Raw genomic sequence first — 19,156 nt, forward strand, 5'->3', positions numbered from 1 at the left:
AAGGTGCCTTCTTTCTTCAGGCAACATCCAGGGTCACCATCTACCTCCTGGGCTGGGATGCCAGCTCAGAGTTGGTGCCTGTGCAATTTTTGCTTGTGTTTACAATTGTTTAACACAGATCAGCCCCTGCTGCTGCCAAGCAACACAGATACAATGTTGCGGAAAAAGGTTTTTCTGAAAAAAGATACTGTGGCTTTTTTTCCTGCATATACCTCTTCTCATAATATCACTGCATGCAGAATATCTTTGGTATGCTGCCCATGAGGGGATGACCGGGTAACACCAGGAAATGATCTGACTCACCAGCAGAGTAATAACGTCCGGGATGGTTTTATATGGAACAAGTCCAGCCAGCCAGTCAGAGAATCAGGCGCCTTTCCCGAGTACGGTGATTAAACATACAAGACAAGTCTAAAGCAAGAGGCAGCCAGTGAAGTAGCATTTCCAGAAGTGGCAGATCCCATGATTCTGCCATCACGTCATGTGATCTCCACCCTGTGCATGGCTATCTAAAGCCAAGAACAAAAAATGTCATATATTGACCCTAAGATGTGATGGCTGCATTCGTTTTCTTTTTTACAAGCTGCAAACTTCCGCGGCTCTCCCATCCCACCGGGAAACCCGAGCGACCAGCTGATGCTTCCGCCTGCTGGCATTTAATTCATGTATTTTTTAATTATTTTTTAATTTTATTTTTTATAATTTTTTTATATCTTTTATTTAATGTATTTTTTTTTTTACACTTTTCTTTTTTATTATAATTATTTTTTATTTTTTTTACATTTTTTTAGGATACCCTCTGGGGGGCTTTGGTGAAATATGAGGGGTCTAGACCTCAGATCTCTCTATAAAGAGTATCTGTCACTGCCTATTACAAGGCCAGTCACTTCACTTTTTTTTTAGCATTTAATTCATGTATTTTTTATTTTTTTATAATTGTTTATATCATTTAATTCATGTATTTTATTTTTTTACACTTTTCTTTTTTTATTATTTTGTTTACATTTTTTTTAGGATCCCCTCTGGGGGGCATTGGTGAAATATCAGGGGTCTAGACCTCAGATCTCTCTATAAAGAGTATCTGTCACTGCCTATTACAAGGCCAGTCACTTCACTTTATTTTTTTAATTCATTTAATTCATGTTTTTTTTTTTTTTTTATAATCATTTATAATCATTTAATTCATTTTTTTTTTTTTTACACTTTCCTTTTTTATCTCATCAGTCCCTTTCTCTGCAGCTTCAGCTGCACAGAATGAATGAACAGGAATAGGCATGTACAGCGGCTTCCTGTTCATTCAGAAACTGAAGCATAGTAAACACGGTTTACTATGCCTCAGCTATTAATGAATTACAAAAAAAAAAAAAACAACAAACAGAGTCAGTGATTGGGACTTGAAACAAGGAAGGGGCCGGTGAATGACACTCATTGGCTCCTTTCCCGCTCTCCTTCCTGACAGATCCCTGGCGGGAGGTGGGAGGGGGGAACCCAGCAATGCTGCGGGGGGAGGGGGGGGGGTTTGGGCCAGGGAAGGACACAGAAGTCCTGGGGCAGAAGGACAGGTATAGGGAGGCAGTGGGAGTGGCATGTAGAGGAGCTGATGCCCTTCATTTCCCTCCAGCAGCTGCTGAATGTCTGCGGGAGGGAGAGGAGGAGAAGCGGGCGTTCAGCGGCTACATAGGGGGATCAGTTGCTCTACCTGCTGCCACCCCCGCTGCCTTTCTATACAGGCATACAGGGGAGCCGTACAGGCCTCCTGGAGCAAGGGAGCAGTATGGACCCTCCTGGAGCAAGGAGCTGGGTCGTAATGGCAACCCCTGCGACCCCTGTGGATACGCCCCTGGATTGCATATAATTGCTTTATTTTTTTTCTCCCCTTCTATTGGTTAAACTTTTTTAGAACTATGTAACAATGTATATCACTATCACTATGTAACAATGTATATCACTATCACTATGTAACAATGTATATCACTATCACTATGTAACAATATAACACTATGTAACAATGTATATCAGCCCGTCTCCTGAGCTTGCAATGGAGTCTATAAGTGGTCGTTCCAACACACATTACACAGGCGCAGTCCATAATATTCAAAAATTTGTGAATCGCTGACTTCCCGATCGGAATGCTGCACTGGGGTGGGGGGGGGGCTAAAAAAAAAAATGACAGTTTCAAACCAGGCAAAGGTTAAAGCGGACGACTCGGCGGCGCCCTCCTAAGCCATGATCGCCTATAAGCACTTTGGCGGTCCCTCGGTTCGCCGCGCCGAAAAGGTCGGCGGAAAGGTCAAGAAAAGATGTTAATGTTGCGGCGATGGCGTGCTCCGTCTTGTCCCCCTTTATCTCCTCGGAGACGGACGGAGTCAGCAGCGGTGTAAATCCCGCTCTCTATTGAACACCTTCCTCATAAATTCCGGCGGCACAATAAAGCCGCAGAGGCGAAGCGCAGGTTAATTATTCCAGGTCAGACACTTTGTTATAAAGCCACAAAGACGCTGCATATTGGCCGGAGATTATCTCAGCTAATTGACACATAAAAGCCTGGAAGGGGGGGTAAGGGGGGGTGGACTTTTCATGGATTCAGCGCATTCTCATCCATAAACACCCGACGCAGCAGAAAAACGCATTCCGTCCATGCGTTCTGATTTATTTACCGGGAGCGAAGACAGGGCTGGCCAGAAATCAGCCGGTAGATCCCCTCCCCGCCATATTTCTTTATTGCCACCATTGAAGCATGCGTGCGTTTTCCATGTGTTATATGCGCGTTGCATGTTCAGTGGGCTGCCCTGTGCTCCCTGAGTCTTCTGGGAAATCGCACTGAAATGAATTGCACCCCTGTGCGTCTGCTAAAGTGCAGCGTGTTTATAAACCTAGCCTTTGGGCCAGTTCACATCACAAAAATGCAGTCCAGATGCGTCCTGGATGCGTTTCTACATATGTGTTTACAATGCATTTTTGATGCGTTCCATTGCGGTTTTTAATGAGTTTTTGACACATTCCAGTGCGTTTTTATGTGATCTTTTTTAGTTTTGATGCTTTCTAGTGCACTTTTTTTTCACTTTTTAATGGGTTTTTGAAGCATTCTAGTGGATTTGTTTCTGCTTTTTTATGAGTTTTTGATGCATTCAAGTGTATTTTTTAATGAGTTTTTGATGAAGTGCATTTTTTTGTGTGCTTTTTTATGAGCTTTAGATGCGTTCCTCTGCATTTTTTAATGAGTTTTTGATACATTCCAGTGCGTTTTCTCCAAGTTTTTAATGCATTCCAGTGCGCTTTTTTGCATTTTTTAATGAGTTTTTGATGCGTTCCAGTGTGCTTTTTTTGCGCTTTTTTATGAATTTTTGGTGCGTTCCAGTGAATTTTTAATGAGTTTTTGATGCGTTCCAGTGTATTTTTTAATGAGTTTTTGATGCGTTCCAGTGTATTTTTTAATGAGTTTTTGATGCATTCCAGTGCATTTTCTATACGTTTTTAATGAGTTTTTGATGCGTTCCAGTGCGTTTTTTCTTGCGCTGTTTTGTGAATTTTTGGTGCGTTCCAGTGAATTCTTAATGAGTTTTTGATGCATTCCAGTGCGTTTTTTAATGAGTTTTTGATGCGTTCCAGTGTATTTTTTAAAGAATTTTTGATGTGTTTCAGTGTGGTTTCTTTATGCGTTTTTAAAGCATTCCAGTGCGCTTTTTTTTGAGTTTTTGATGTGTTTCAGTGCGTTTTCTATGAGTTTGTGATGCGTTCCAGTGCATTTTTTATGAGTTTTTGATGAATTCCATTGCGCTTTTTTGTGCACTTTTTAGCAGTTTTTTATATGTTCCAGTGCATTTAAAAAAAAAAAAAATTTCTACTTTAGGCCTAGTTCACACCTATGCTTTTTTTTCATTTCCAGTTTTGCAGAAATGCACTACAGTCCATTTAATCCCCAGTTCACACTGTGACATCGCGTGTGATTCGCACAGGAGTCGCACCACATTTCTGTGCAAATTACATGCCATTATGTGCGGTGCGATTTGAGCCATAAACTTTAGATATGCTCAAATCGCACCGCATCCACAAGAAAAGGGTGCGGGCAGCTTTTTTTTTAAACCGGATCTTATGAGTGTTCATACCAATGCGATTCGGTTCGGGGAAATTGCACTGCGTTTTGCGAGCTGCTTTTGGGGGTCACCCACAGCAGATTGCATGAACACAGTGCGGTTGCTATGTAGAGCAGGAAACGCACAGGAATCGCTGCATTCCCACATCGCATCAGTGGGAACCGGGGGTTTACATGGTTTCCTATGGGTCACATTCATATCTGTGCGTTTTTTCACTGGTGCGTTTTTTTGGAAATGTTTCAGTCTGGGTTCACGTATATGCAATACAAAAAGACGTAGCGAATCCTGAGCGCTTCCTGCACCACAATAACATCGTACGACGTTCATGCGATCTGCCGCGGGTCTCAATGTTAAATTGACAACAGATCCCAAAACGCAGTGAGATTGCCTGAATCAGATCGCATGGCTATAAACACCCATGCAATGCGCTTCCTGTTCAGCAACAAAAAAAAAGGGTCCTGCACCATTTTGGTGATGATGCCACAATTTGAACCAAATGAATAGCACTGGCAATCGCACTGCAAAGAATTACATGTGATTTGAACAGGAATGCGATGCGATTTCTGTCCGAATCACATGCGGTTCCCCGCAGCACACCAGTGTGGTCCCAGGCACAGGGACTTTTTTTCCTGCAGCAGGTTGCATCTTTGGTTCCATAGACTTCGAAGGAAACACAGCGGGAACTCTTCAAAAAGGCAATGCTTGTGCTTTCGATTCGTTTCTGCTGGTTTTTTCAGCAAGACAACAGACACCTCCCAAAAACATATCAAAAATGCACTAAAAATGCAACAAAAATGTGTGTGAAAAAAATACAAAACGCACCCATAAATCGCATAAATCGCAGCCTGCATAAGTGTGAGCCATGCCTTAAAGATGAGGTTTGATGTGATTATATTTTGCCTTCCTTGTCTCCCCCCCCCATTCCTCACCTATTTTAAATTAAATGTTTCCACTTTGATTGCATACCTTATTTTAGCCCACTATGATGTCATAGTTGAGTTTCTCTGCTTCCCTATGCAGTGCCAGCAGATCATGGCTGGTGGGAGGGGCCAGCAAGGTGCTGTATATAGTGGTCTCTCACTTTAGGAAGCTCACAGTGTGCTTTGAAATCAGAGGAGTCGGTAGAACTGGAGGGAACCTTAGATTGAACGTTAGAGATGCAGTTGGGAGCGCCGCCATCCAATGTGAAGCTCTTGTTGGCGGCTTATCAATGTATTGAGATGATTGAACTTCAGGCCATCTCACCTACCCTGGTCTTCTGTTGCAGGAACGCCGGTGAATCGGATCCCCATCATGGCCAAGCAAGTCCTGGACCTGTACACGCTCTACAGGCTGGTGACGGAGAAGGGCGGCTTGGTGGAGGTCATCAATAAGAAGATATGGAGAGAGATCACCAAAGGGCTGAGCCTTCCGACCTCCATCACCAGCGCCGCTTTCACCCTGCGAACACAGTGAGTCATCACCCACCATTATTTGGGGGCTGGTAGTCAGCGGGGACACAAGAGGGCGCCCCTGTACAGGAAGGACAGAGGTGTCGTCACCAGCTCTGAAAGGGGTCTTTACTGTAAGAGTTGCGGAATAGCCTTACAGCAAGGACCACTTCCAGCTTTTATGGTAGATTATGGATCACCGAATCTTAATAGTTACTTACACTTATAAATATACAAAGGAAAATTTTATGAAAGAAAGAAACTTCTAAGTTAATATTACTGATCTCTTTGTGAAAATGCAAGTTGCCTGGCTGCTATGGTGACCCTCTTAAAGGGCCCATACTATTAACATTCACAACAATATTTCCCGTAATATTATATCTCTGATTTCCTTGTTTTTTTGTGCCTCCATTTTGGATGTGACAGTAGCCTCTGCAGGGGGACAGGACAGGAACAGGGGGACAGGACAGGAACAGGGGGACAGGACAGGAGCAGGATGATGGGACAGGAGCAGGAGCAAGGGGACGGGACAGTAGCAGGGAGATGGGGCAGAAGTAGGGCAGGTTGCAGGAACAGGGGACAAGGACAGGACCAAGGGAGGGGGCAGGGGGATGGGACAAGAGCAGAGGAGGGGGAAGGAGCTGGGGGTGGGACAAGAGCAGGGAAGGAGGGAGAGGAGGCCGAGGACAGGAGCAGGGGGGTGGGAAAGGAGCGGGGGGACAGGACAGGAGCAAGGGGACGGGACAGGAGCAGAGGAGTGGGCAGGAGCAGAGGGATGGCACAGGAGCAGGGGACGAGGACAGGAATGGGGGAAAGAGCAGGGGAGTGGGACAGGAGCAGGGAAGGGGGAAGGAGCAGGGGGCAAGTTCAGGATCAGAGGGGTGGACAGGACCAGGGGGTGGGACAGGAGCAGAGGAGTGGGCAGGAGCAGAGTGATGGGACAGGAGCAGAGAGCAAGGACAGGAACGGGGGTAGGAACAGGAGGATTGGACAGGAGCATAGGGAGCGAGGACAGGAACGGGGGAAGGAGCAGGGTGATGGGACAGGAGCAGAGGGAGCGAGGACAGGAACGGGGGAAGGAACAGGGGGATGGGACATGAGCAGAGGAGGGGACAGAAGTAGGGAAAGGAGCAGAGCAGGGGAGGGGGCAGGGGGATGGGGCCGGAGAAGGGGACTGGGAAGGAGCAGGGGGACAGGACAGGAGCAGAGGAGGGGACAGGAGTAGGGAGATAGGACAGGAGCCCGGGGATGGGACAGGAGCAGAGGAGGTGGAAGGAGCAAAATCAGGGGGATTAGACCGGAGAAGGGGAGGGAGAAGGAGCAGGGGGTGAGGACAGGAACAGGGGATGGAGCAGGAGCCATTGGGACAGGACAAAAGCAGAGGAGGGGGAAGAAGCATGGAGCGAGGACAGGAGCAGGGGGAGGGGGCAGGGGGATGGGACAGGAGCAGATGAGTGGAAAACTTTCAAGTTCTTCCACACCAAACTGGACCATCCATGTCTTTATGGAGCTGGCTTTGTACACAGGAGTACGGTCATGGTGGAACAGAAAAGAAAGCCTTCATCAAACTGTTACCACAAAGTTGGAAGACCACAATTGTCTGCAATGTGTTTCTATGATGTACCCTTCACTGGCGACACCTGAACTCTATCATTTGGAGGGTGGATCCCCATACATTTGTCCATATGGTAGGTCTCATTGTCATACTGTATGTCAACATACTTTTGGCTACATAGTGACCATAAAGGGATGTACAAAGGGGAACCAAAAAAGTGGAGGATTGAGGTTGATTTACTGAGACAAGAGTGCAAAATGTGGGGCAAAGTGGTAACCAATAAGCTTCTAACTTCAGCTTTGACAAGAAAAAGAAAACTGGAAGCTGATTGGTTTCTACGCAGAGCTGCACCAGACTTTGCACTCGCCAGTTTTAGTAAATCAAGCCCAAAGTATAAATCCTGCCACGTATGGTCACAGCTTCCTTTTTCTCATTGCAGTTTAGAATAAAGATGATATAATTCTTCCTCTTCTCTTCCATTAGATACATGAAGTATCTGTACCCCTATGAATGTGAGAAGAGGGGGCTCAGCTCCCCCGGAGAACTACAAGCCGCCATCGACAGCAACCGGCGAGAGGGCCGCCGGCAGAGCTTCGGATCTGGCCTCTTCAGCTACTCGCCTGTTGGGACTCCTAATGTCCTCACCTCCCCAAAGATCAACATGTCCGCCCTATCTGTCTCAACGCACAATGGAGGGCAGATTTCTCAAATGCCAGCCATAAAGAAAGGTAAGACCAACCTTGGGGGGGGGGGGGTCCGATTTATAAAAATCAGCCAGGAAACTGATTTTCTATTACACCACAATTCACGGTTTTGTGGACAGATATGAAATATATGATTATTATAAAGATAAAGCAAAAGAGTAATTTAGGTGGTCAGCAAGTTTTTGTAAATAATGAAATTGAATTAACCCCACCCACAGTCCCTATTTTGTGTGCCCACCTTCAGAGTGGGCACGCTCAAGTCATGTCCACCTTAAAGGTTGTTCCTGCCTAGACCCCACCTCTAAATATGGGGAAAATGTCCAGCACATTCACTAGATGAGTTGATCCCACCCAGATCGCGCCTATAAATATGGAGGGCACTGTCTGGCACACCCAATTCATGGGTTGGCCCCCATCCAGGCCTCACCTCTAAATATGAGGAAAATTATCAGGGATGTCTACTTCATGGGTTGGTCACACTCAGACCTTGCCTCTAAATATGGAGGGAATTGTCTGGGATGTCAACTTCATGGGTTGGTCCCACCCAGACCTCGCCTCTAAATATAGAAGTAACCGTCTGGGGTGACCACTTCATGGGTTGACCCCATCCAGACCTAGATGTTACATATGAGAGGAACTGCCTGGGATGTCCACTTCATGAGTTAGCCCCATCCAGGCCTCACTTCTAAAAAAAGGGGAATCATCGGGATGTCTATTTAAGGGTTAGCCCCATCCAGGCCTGACCTCTAAATATGGAGATAACTGTCTGGGATGTCTACTTCATAGGTTGTCCCCATCCAGACCTCACCTCTAAATATGAGGGGAAATATCAGGGACGTCCACTTCATGGGTTGGCCACACCCAGACCTTGCCTGGAGGGAACTATAGAGGGAACTGTCTGGGATTGCTACTTCATGGGTTGGCCCCATCCAGACCTTGAGTCTAAATATGAGAGGAACTGTTTGGGATGTCCACTTAATGAGTTAGCTCCATCCAGGCCTCACCTCTAAATATGAGGGGAACCATCTGTGACACCCTCTTCATGGGTTGGTCCCATCCAGACCTTGCCTTTAAATATGAGGGTATCTGTCTGGCACATCCATATCATGGGTTGGCCCCATCCAGGCCTCGCCTCTAAATATGAGGGGAACTGTCTGAGACACCCACTTCATGGGTTGGCTCCATCAAGGCCTCAGCATCTAAATATGAGAGGAGACCTCAGGGATGTCCACTTCAAAAGTTGGCCCCACCCACATCTTGCCTATAAATATGGAAGGAACTGTCTGGGATGGCCACTTCATGGGTTGGCTCTTTCCAGACCTTGTGTCTAAATATGGGGGGGGGGGGGACCACCTGGGACATCCACTTTATGGGTTGGAGCCATACAGACCTCACCTCTAAATATAGAGGGAACTGTCTGAGATGGCCACTTCAGGGATTGACCCCATCCAGACCTAGAGGCTAAATATGAGAGGAACTGCCTGTAATGTCCGCCTCATGAGTTAGCCCCATCCAGGCCTTGTCTCTAAATATAAGGGAATCCATTGGGGATGTCGACTTTATGGGTTAGCCTCATCCAGACCTTGCTTCTAAATATAGAGGGAACTGTCTGAGATGTCCACTTCATAGGTTATCCCCATCCAGGGACATTCACTTCATGGGTTGACCCCAGCCAGACCTTGCCTCTAAATATGGAGGGAACCGTCTGGGATGGCCACTTCATGGGTTGACCTCATCCATATCTCGAGCCTAAATCTGAGGGGAACTGTCTGGTATATCCATTTCATCCAGGCCTTGCCTCTAAATATATGGGGGGACCATCTGGGATCGCCACTTCATGGGTTGGCCCCACCCAGATCTCACCTCTAAATATGGAGGGAACTGTCTGGGATGGTCATTTCATGGGTTGGCTTGAACCAGGCCTTGCCTCTAAATATGAGAGGAACCCCATCCAGACCTCACCTCTAAATATGAGGGGAGCCGTCCGGGACGTCCACGTCATGGGTTGATCCCACCCAGACCTCACCTATAAATATGAAGGGAACCATTTGGGATGGCCACTTCATGGGTTTGCCCCATCCAGACCTCCCCTCTAAATATGAGAGGAACTGTCTGAGACATCCACTTCATGAGTTGACCCCACCCAGACCTAGCCTCTAAACATGAGAGGAACCGTCTGAGATGCCCACTTTATGGGTTGGCCCCATCCAGACCCCATCCAGACCTTTACGCCAAAAATGAGGGGAACCATCTGGGACATCCAATTTATGAGTTGACCCATCCAGACCTCGCCTTGAAATATGAGGGGAACCTTCTGAAATGTCCACTTCATGAGTTGGCCCCACCCAGACCTTGTGTCTAAATATGAGGGGAACCACCAGGGAATGTCTTCTTTATGAGTTAGCCCCATCCAGACTTCACCTCTAAAAATGAGAGGAACTTTCTGGACACCCACTTCATGGGTTGGCCCCACTCTGACCTTGCCTTACGTCTTTTTGAGTTACAGTCCATGTGTTGTACTGTAAGTTTGATGCGGTGATCCCAGGAAATGGCTCTGGACCTTGAGGTGTAATGATATATGAAAAGAAAAGTGAAAAACACCTTGAACAAATATATCTGATGACAGGTCCAATCTAAAATTCTCATTCGTATGAGCTGTATCAGATTCTTGTAGGACACATCTCCACATATTAACTCATATACTTTTTTCTTTACTCTAGAAGACATCATTCACCAGACGGGAAACCACCACCGTGTCGGGATCCCCGTCTCCCTCTCCGGCCATCATGCAGCCGCCGCCCAAGCCGTACAAGCTATGCAAGCTGCCGCCTTGGAACAGCTGCGGGAAAAACTGGAATCTGGAGAACCGCCGGAAAAAAAGATGGCCATGATGGCGGAGGAGCAGCAGAGAATAATGCAGCACGCCCTGCAACACAACCTCTTGGCCATGGCGGCCCAACTGCCGATGAATGTAAAAATCAACAGCCGAGGTACATAGACCAACTGTAACTCATGCCACACAAAAACACATTGGCTTTTTCAGACGTGCAGGTGCCATTAGCGCCCACCAAAATACATATACCACCGTACCATGCGTTTTGGTGCAGAGCAATTTTAAAAATAACGTTGGTACCTTTTTTGCGTGTTTCATGCACATAGGGATTAGAATCAAGCTGCCCTATAGACCAGCGCTACATGATTTAGTTGACTGATTTGCACGTGATTTTGCATGTCGCATAGGGACAGCCCATTCACTTGAACCTGGGAATCTTAGGCAGAATTGCTGCGATTCTGCCTGTGATTACAAATGGAGAAATGTAAATGGAGCCTTAAACACAACACATGGAAAACGCACAAAAAAGTGGTGAATAAGCCTTCACTCTATACAAAAGTAAATAAATAAATAACAGTTTTTGCTGGATCAGGGCTTTAAGGCCCCACTCACACTTGGCAATTTTGGAATTGTGGGCGGAATCCTGTCTGCGGATCCAAATTGCATGACCATCACTGCAAAATGGGCCACACGTATCTGGGTGCCATTCATTTTAAATGGCACCCTAAACGCTGCCCGATTTTGCCTCGATTTGTCGTTGACAGAATCACACTGCAATCACAGCAAAACGCATCTTTAGGCTGGATTCACATATATGCAGGGCCAGGTTCTGTGCAGAGTCCGGTGCAGTTTCCATTCAGCGCCTCAGTTGCGAATTTGACACTTAAATCGCACCTGAACCGAACTGCGACAGACACATGTGGCACATTTTGCAGTGCTGCTCACGCGATTTGGAATCGCAGGCAGGATTGCCGTGATTCGCATACAGTGCCTTGAAAAAGTATTCACACCCCTTGAAATTTTCCAAATTTTGTCATCTTACAACCAAAAACATAATTGTGTTTATTAAGATTTTATGTGATAGACCAACACAAAGTGGCACATAATTGTGAAGTGGAAGGAAAATGATAAATGGTTTTCAATTTTTTTTTACAAATAAATATGTGAAAAGTGTGGGGGGGCATTTGTATTCAGCCCCCTTTACTCTGATACCCCTAACTAAAATCTAGTGGAACCAATTGCCTTCAGAAGTCACCTAATTAGTAAATAGAGTCCACCTGTGTGTAATTTTATCTCAGTATAAATACAGCTGTTCTGTGGAGCCCTCAGAGGTTTGTTAGAGAACCGTATTGAACAAACAGCATCATGAAGGCCAAGGAACACACCAGACAGGTCAGGGATAAAGTTGTGGAGATGTATAAAGCAGAGTTAGGTTATAAAAAAATCTCCCAAGCTTTAAACATCTCACAGAGCTCTGTTCAATCTATCATCTGAAAATGCAAAGTGTATGGCACAACTGCAAACCTACCAAGACATGGCAGTCCACCTAAACTGACCAGCCGGGCAAGGAGAACATTCATCAGAGAAGAGCCAAGAGGTCCATGGTAACTCTGGAGGAGCTGCAGAGATCCACAGCTCAGGGGGGAGAATCTGTCCACAGGACAACTATTAGTCGTGATCTCCACAGATCTGGTCTTTATGGAAGAGTCACAAGAAGAAAGACATTGGTGAAAGAAAACCATAAGAAGTCCTGTTTGTAGTTTGTGAGAAGCCATGTGGGGGACACAGCAAACATGTGGAAGAAGGTGATCTGGTCAGATGAGACCAAAGTTTAACTTTTTGGCCAAAAAGCAAAATGCTATGTGTGGGGGAAAACTAACACTGCACATCACCCTGAACACACCATCCCCACCGTGAAACATGGTGGTGACAGCATCATGTGGTGGGGATTGTTTTTTTTCAGCAGGGACAGGGAAGCTGGTCAGAGTTGATGGGAAGATGGATGGAGCCAAATACAGGGCAATCTTAGAAGAAAACCTGTCAGAGTCTGCAAAAGACTTGAGACTGGGGCGGAGGTTCACCATCCAGCAGGACAACAACCCGAAACATCCAGCCAGAGCTACAATGGAATGGTTTACATCAAAGCATATTCATGTGTTAGAATGGCCCAGTCACAGTCCAGACCTAAATCCAACTGAGAATCTGTGGCGAGACTTGAAAATTGCTGATCACAGACGCTCTCCATCCAATCTGACAGAGCTTGAGATATTTTGCAAAGAAGAATGGGCAGAAATGTCCCTCTCTGAATGAATGAATGAAATACTTGTATAGCGCACAATGCGAACTGAATCGCCTCTAGATGTACAAAGCTGGTAGAGACGTCCCCAAAAAGACTTGCAGCTGTAATTGCAGAGAGAGCCAGTTCTACAAAGTATTGACACCGGGGGGCGCCATACAAATGTACCCCCCACACTTTTCAGATATTTATTTCTAAGAAATTTTGAAAACCATTTATCATTTTCCTTCCACTTCACAATTATGAGCCACTTTGTGTTGGTCTATCACATAAAATCCCAATAAAATACATTTACGTTTTTGGTTGTAACATGACAACATGTGGAAAATTTCAAGGGGTATGAATACTTTTTCAAGGCACCGTATACAGTATGTGAACCAGCTCCATTGGTGCACGCTATGCAAATCGGATGCGGTTTAAAACGCATATATATGATGAAAATCGTCTGCAGCTTGTCGCCCTAAAAGGAGCATGAGTTTTTTTTTTTTGGGGGTGACCACCGGCATAGGGCATCCCATTGAAGTGAATGGGGCTGCCCTGTGCACAACACGTAGAATCACCTGAAAATCCTCCCGCACAAATTGTGGACGGGAATGGAGTGTAAGAGCTTACAATCTAGTGCCGCTAATAGTCGCTCCGCCGCTGATCGCGCTTTCTCTGTCTTATTTTTTTTCCCCTCCAGATGACAGACAAGAGATGGCGATGAACCTGTCTGCCTCCAGCATTAGCAGCATCAACATGTCAATAGAAATAAATGGAGTCGTCTACGCAGGTAGGTGACGGATCCCTCCCCCCCCCCCCCCCCTCTATCTCTCTCGCGCGCGCTCGGCGCTGGCAGGAAATCCAATAAGTTGCAGTGAGTGGCGGAGAAGTAGAACGCCTGGCTGTAAAATCCATGGTAATGAACTCACAGGAGTGGATATCTTGACAGCGGCAGTAACTTAACCCCAGGTGACAGGCGGCGGTGGAGAGCGCGCTGCTTTACATGCAGAGACGGGGGGCGCCGCTCCGTCCACGCTGATGCAAGGTCACCGAAAAACGCGGTCCCCACCGGCGGGATTATTGAATTAAGGAAAGCGCGGGGGACCCTCGGGCATTTCCTCTGAAGTTCCAGCGGTCGTGAAAAGCATTTGACAAACATTTCTTTACATGAGAAGGAGAAATCCTAGACGTGCCATACCGACATCTACAACTTTACACGTTTATTTAGAAAAGAAAAGTTACAAAGTAACAATAAAACGATTTTTCCACTGGCCTTTTTTGACAGTTTTTGTTTACAAATTGAAATCAGTATTTTTTTTTTTTTATAGAAAATTACTTAGAACCCCCAAGCATTATATATATATATATATATATATATATATATATATATATATATATATATATATATATATATATATATATATATATATATATATATATATATATATATATATAATATATACTTTTTTTTTTTTTTTTTTTTTTAGCAGAGACCTTAGGGAATAAAATAGTGGCCATTGCAATTTTTTTATGTCACGCGGTAGTCGCACAGCAGTTTTTAAAAAGAATATATATATTATTATTATACGGGTTTTATTTAGCGCCAACAGTTTGCGCAGTGCTTTACAAAACGAAGGCAAACAGTACAATTACTACACAATTTGGTAAAAACAGAATCAGTTAGAGCAGGGGTATTGAATTAAAATTCACGGGGGTCCGGTCAGAAAAATGTTCTTCTAGCGGAGGTCCGATCGTCATATTGGCGCTATGACTCCACATGATATCCTCCACATCGCAGCCTCCTGTGCACGTCACAGGCACCTCATCTCTGACCCCAAATCACAGACTGAACCCCCCATCACAGACTGGCCCCCCATTACAGACTGGCCCCCCCATCGTAGCCTGGCCGCCCATCACAGACTGGCCCCCCAGTACACACTGGCCCCCTCATCGCAGACTGCCCCCCATCGCAGACTGCCCCCCCCCCATCGCAGACTGACTCCCCAGCGCAGACTGACTTCCCCATAGCAGACTGACCCCCTATTACAGACTGACCCCCATTACAGACTGGTCCCCCCATTACAGACTGGCCCCCAATCACAGACTGACACCTCATCACAGGGCTGGCCCCACTCACAGACTGACCCTCAATCACAGACTGACCCCCCATTACAGACTAACCCCCCATTACAGACTGATCCCCCATTACAGACTGACCCCCCCATTTCAGACTGCCCCCCCATTTCAGAATGACCCCCCATTACAGACTGACCCCCCCATTACAGACTGACCCCTCATCATAGGGCTGGCCCCCAATCACAGACTGACCCCTCCATTACAGACTGACCCCTCCATTACAGACTGACCCCCCATCACAGGGCTGGACCCCCATAACAGACTGGTCCCCCATAACAGACTGGTCCCCATAACAGACTGACCCCCCATCACATACTGACCCCCCATTACAGACTGACCCCCAATTGCAGACTGACCCCCTACCATAGACTGACCCCCCATTACAGACTGAACCCCCCATCACAGCCTGACCCTTCCATTACAGACTGCCCTCCTATCACAGACTTACCCCCCATTATAGACTTACCCCTCATCACAGGGCTGGCCCCCCATCACAGACTGGCCCCCCATCACAGACTGGTCCCCCATCACAGACTGACCCCCCCCATTACAGACTGACCCCTCATCACAGACTGCATAGAAATAGACATAGCAGCACAAGGCAGGCGGGCGAGGCGGCGGCGGGGAGAGGACACACAGGCCATTTGGCGAGGCCGCGGCCTGGGTAGTATGGTTACTGGGGCCAGAACCGGACCACGGTCCACCACCTAGTGATGCCTGAGTTAGAGCTTACAAAGAAATACACTTTAATGAATTTGAACTATTTCTCACAAACTGACGTCATTGTACATCAGTACTTTGATGTAGAACACCGGGGTTATGGCAGCAGATAGCTGCCATAATCCCGCTATATTCTCAAACGGCGGGGCGGTCCTCTTTAAAGTGGAGTTCCAGACGCAAAAAGAAAAAAAAAATGTTTTAAAAGTCAGCAGCTACAAAACACTGTAGCTGCTGACTTTTAATAAGGAAACTTACCTGTCCAGGTAGCCCGTGATGTCGGCCCCCACTGAGCTCCATAACATTGGATGACGGAAGCGATGTCAAACGTCACTTCCGCCCAATGGTCTTAAAGGGGGGGGAAAAAAAACATTTATTGAAATAAAAACTCCTTTTTTTTTTGGGCATTTAAATGTAATTGTCTTTTTGACCTCCAGATCTCACATTAAAGAGGTCCTGCCATGCTTTTTTTTTTTTTTTTTTTTTTTTTTTTTACTATTACAAGGGATGTTTACATTCCTTGTAAAAGTAATCCAAAATGTTTTTTTTTTTTAAAGGGACAGTGTAAAAATAAAAATTAAACAGGAAAATAAATAAGAAAAAATAAATAAAAAATTTAAAGCGCCCCGTCCTGCCGTGCTCGCACGCAGAAGCGAACGCATTCGTAAGTTGCTCCCGCATATGCAAACAGTGTTCAAATCACACATGTGAGGAATCGCCACGATCATTAGAGCGAGAGCAATAATTCTAGCAAAAGATCCCCTCTGTAACTCAAAACTGGTACCCTGTAGAAATTTTTAAACGTCGCCCATGGAGATTTATAAGGGTCACAGTTTGTCACCATTCCACCAGCGGGCGCAATTTTGAAGCGTGACATGTTGGGTATCAATTTACTCGGCATAACATTATCTTTCACCATATAGAAAAAAAAAAATGGGCTAACTTTACTGTTGTCTTATTTTTTTAATTCCAAAGGTGCATTTAAAAAAAAAATAATTGCGCTTGTAAAACCGCTGCGCAAATATTATGTGACATAAAGTATTGCAACAACCGCCATTTTATTCTCTAGGGTGTCTGAAAAAAATATATATAATATTTTTACATTTTTAAATGTCGCCCATGGAAATTTATAAGGGTCACAGTTTGTCGCCATTCCACCAGCGGGCGCAATTTTGAAGCATGACATGTTGGGTATCAATTTACTTGGCATAACATTATCTTTCACCATATAGAAAAAAAATGGGCTAACTTTACTGTTGTCTTATTTTTTTTAATTCAAAAATGTGTATTTAAAAAAAAAAAAATGCGCTTGTAAGACCGATGCGCAAACATTGTGTGACATAATGTATTGCAACGACCGCCATTTTATTCTCTAGGGCGTCTGAAAAAAATATATATAATATTTTAAAACTTTTAAATATCGCCCATGGAGATTTTTACCCTTAAATTTTTAAGGGTCAAAAGTTTGTCGCCATTCCACGAGCGGGCACAATTTTGAAGTGTGACATGTTGGCTATCAATTTACTCGGCGTAACGTTATCTTTCACAATATAAAAAAATTGGGCTAACTTTACAGTTGTCTTATTTTTTAATTCAAAAAGGTGTATTTTTATTTATTTTTTAATTGCGCTTGTAAGAACGCTGCACAAATACGGTGTGACATAAAGTATTGCAACGACCGCCATTTTATTCTCAAAGGGTGTCTGAAAAAATAATATGTGGGGGTTCTAAGTAATTTTCTAGCAAAAAAAATAATCTTAACTTGTAAACAACAGATGTCAAACAGAGGCTCTGTTTACAAGTTAAAATCAGATTTTTTATTTTTTTTTGCTAGGAAAAAAAACCCACCATAGATAACCCAATTTTTGGGTGAAATATAAAACATGATGTTACGCTGAGTAAATAAACGCACTGGAACGCATTGAAAATGCACTGAAGGCGCATGTAAACGTTTATGCAAAAATTCTGAAATTGTGGCGAAAATCAGCTCTAAAATTAAGGGCCTGTGTAATGTAAATTTTAATTAAAAAAAATCAATAAAAAAAAAAAATCAATAAAAAGATAGCTAGAAAGGAGGAATAAGGTATTAATCACTAGAGAGGAAGAGCAAAAATACAGAGTATGAGTCGGTAAAAGAGATAAGTCAGCCAGATAGAGGAATAGACATTTCCCAGGAATATACAGGGAAGGGAGGAGATATAATAGACTGATAATAATCAGTTCAGGTTTACTCAGCTGCCTCTATTTGTATAGAAGAATAGATAATGAGGGCAACGCACAACCGGGACTAGGAGATCCGCCTACAACTGGGGGGGGGGGGGGGGGGGGGGCAAATAAAAACCGCAAAAATAGAATAACATAGAGGAATTCTTAAAGGGACATCAGCAAAAATTGTTTAACCACTTGCCTACGTGGCACTTATACCCCCTTCCTGCCCAGGCCATTTGTCCGCACTTTGAATGACAATTCCGCGGTCATGCTACACTTTAACCATGTGAATTTTTTTTCTTTTGGTGGTATTTAATCACTGCTGTTTTTTTTATTTTTTACAAAAAAGAAAAGAGCAAAAAATGTGAAAAAAAAATTTCGGTCAGTAAATTTTGTAATTAAAGAGGGATTCCGCCCCCAAAAAAAATATTAAAAGCCAGCAGCTATAAATACTACAGCTGCTGACTTTTAATAAATGGACACTCACCTGTCCCGGGTTCCAGCGATGCCGGCAGCCGAGGCCGATCGACCGCTCGGGCCTCGGCTGCTGCCGCCGCCAATCGAGGTGAGGGAATCAGGAAGTAAAGCGAATCGGCTTCACTTCCCGGTTCCCTACTGCGCATGCGCGAGCTGCGCCGCGCAATAGGAATTGTCCGCGCTGTCACTGGGACCCGTGTGTGTCCCAGCAGACAGCGCGGCAGGGCAGGAAATGGCGTAGACTCCCGTGGGAGTCTATGCCCGGAAGTGGGTGAAAATACCTGTGTTTGACAGGTATCTCCACCCCCCTCCCCCCTGAAAGGTGTCAATTGTGACACCGGAGGGGGGGGGGGGGGGTTCCGATCAGCGGAGGTTCCACTTTAGGGTGGAATCCCGCTTTAAGTAATTTTTCTCCTTCACTGTTGTGTGCTGATGAGGTGGCACTGATAGGCTCAACTAGTGGGCACTGATGAGGGGGCTCTTATGGGCACTAATGAGGAAGCACTAATATTACGCACTTATTGGCACTGATAGGTGGCACTGGTGAGCACTGTTAGGTGGCACTGATTGGCAATGATAGGCTGTAATGATGGGCATTTATGGGTGGCATTGATGGTTGGCACTGATGGGCATTGATGGGCAGCAGTCATGGGCATTAATGGGCAGCACTGATAGGTGGAACTGATAGCCAGCACTGACTGGCATCACTAATGGCCACTGATTG

The 19,156-nt window shown here is 45.3% G+C and overlaps 1 protein-coding gene across 1 annotated transcript in view; it reads left to right on the plus strand.

The window, feature by feature from the left end:
* The window catches only part of ARID3C (AT-rich interaction domain 3C), a 301,212-nt gene that overhangs the window by 264,033 nt on the left and 18,023 nt on the right, over positions 1-19,156 (plus strand). The window contains exons 4-7 of the mRNA XM_077490555.1: positions 5,362-5,545; positions 7,563-7,807; positions 10,504-10,773; positions 13,595-13,684. Of these exons, the coding sequence (XP_077346681.1) occupies positions 5,362-5,545; positions 7,563-7,807; positions 10,504-10,773; positions 13,595-13,684 (789 nt within the window). The remainder of the gene's footprint in view (positions 1-5,361; positions 5,546-7,562; positions 7,808-10,503; positions 10,774-13,594; positions 13,685-19,156) is intronic.

This window comes from Lithobates pipiens, unplaced genomic scaffold (assembly GCF_037356315.1).
Source record: "Lithobates pipiens isolate NorthernLeopardFrog02 unplaced genomic scaffold, aLitPip1_a1.2 Scaffold_19, whole genome shotgun sequence".
NCBI lineage: Eukaryota > Metazoa > Chordata > Amphibia > Anura > Ranidae > Lithobates > Lithobates pipiens.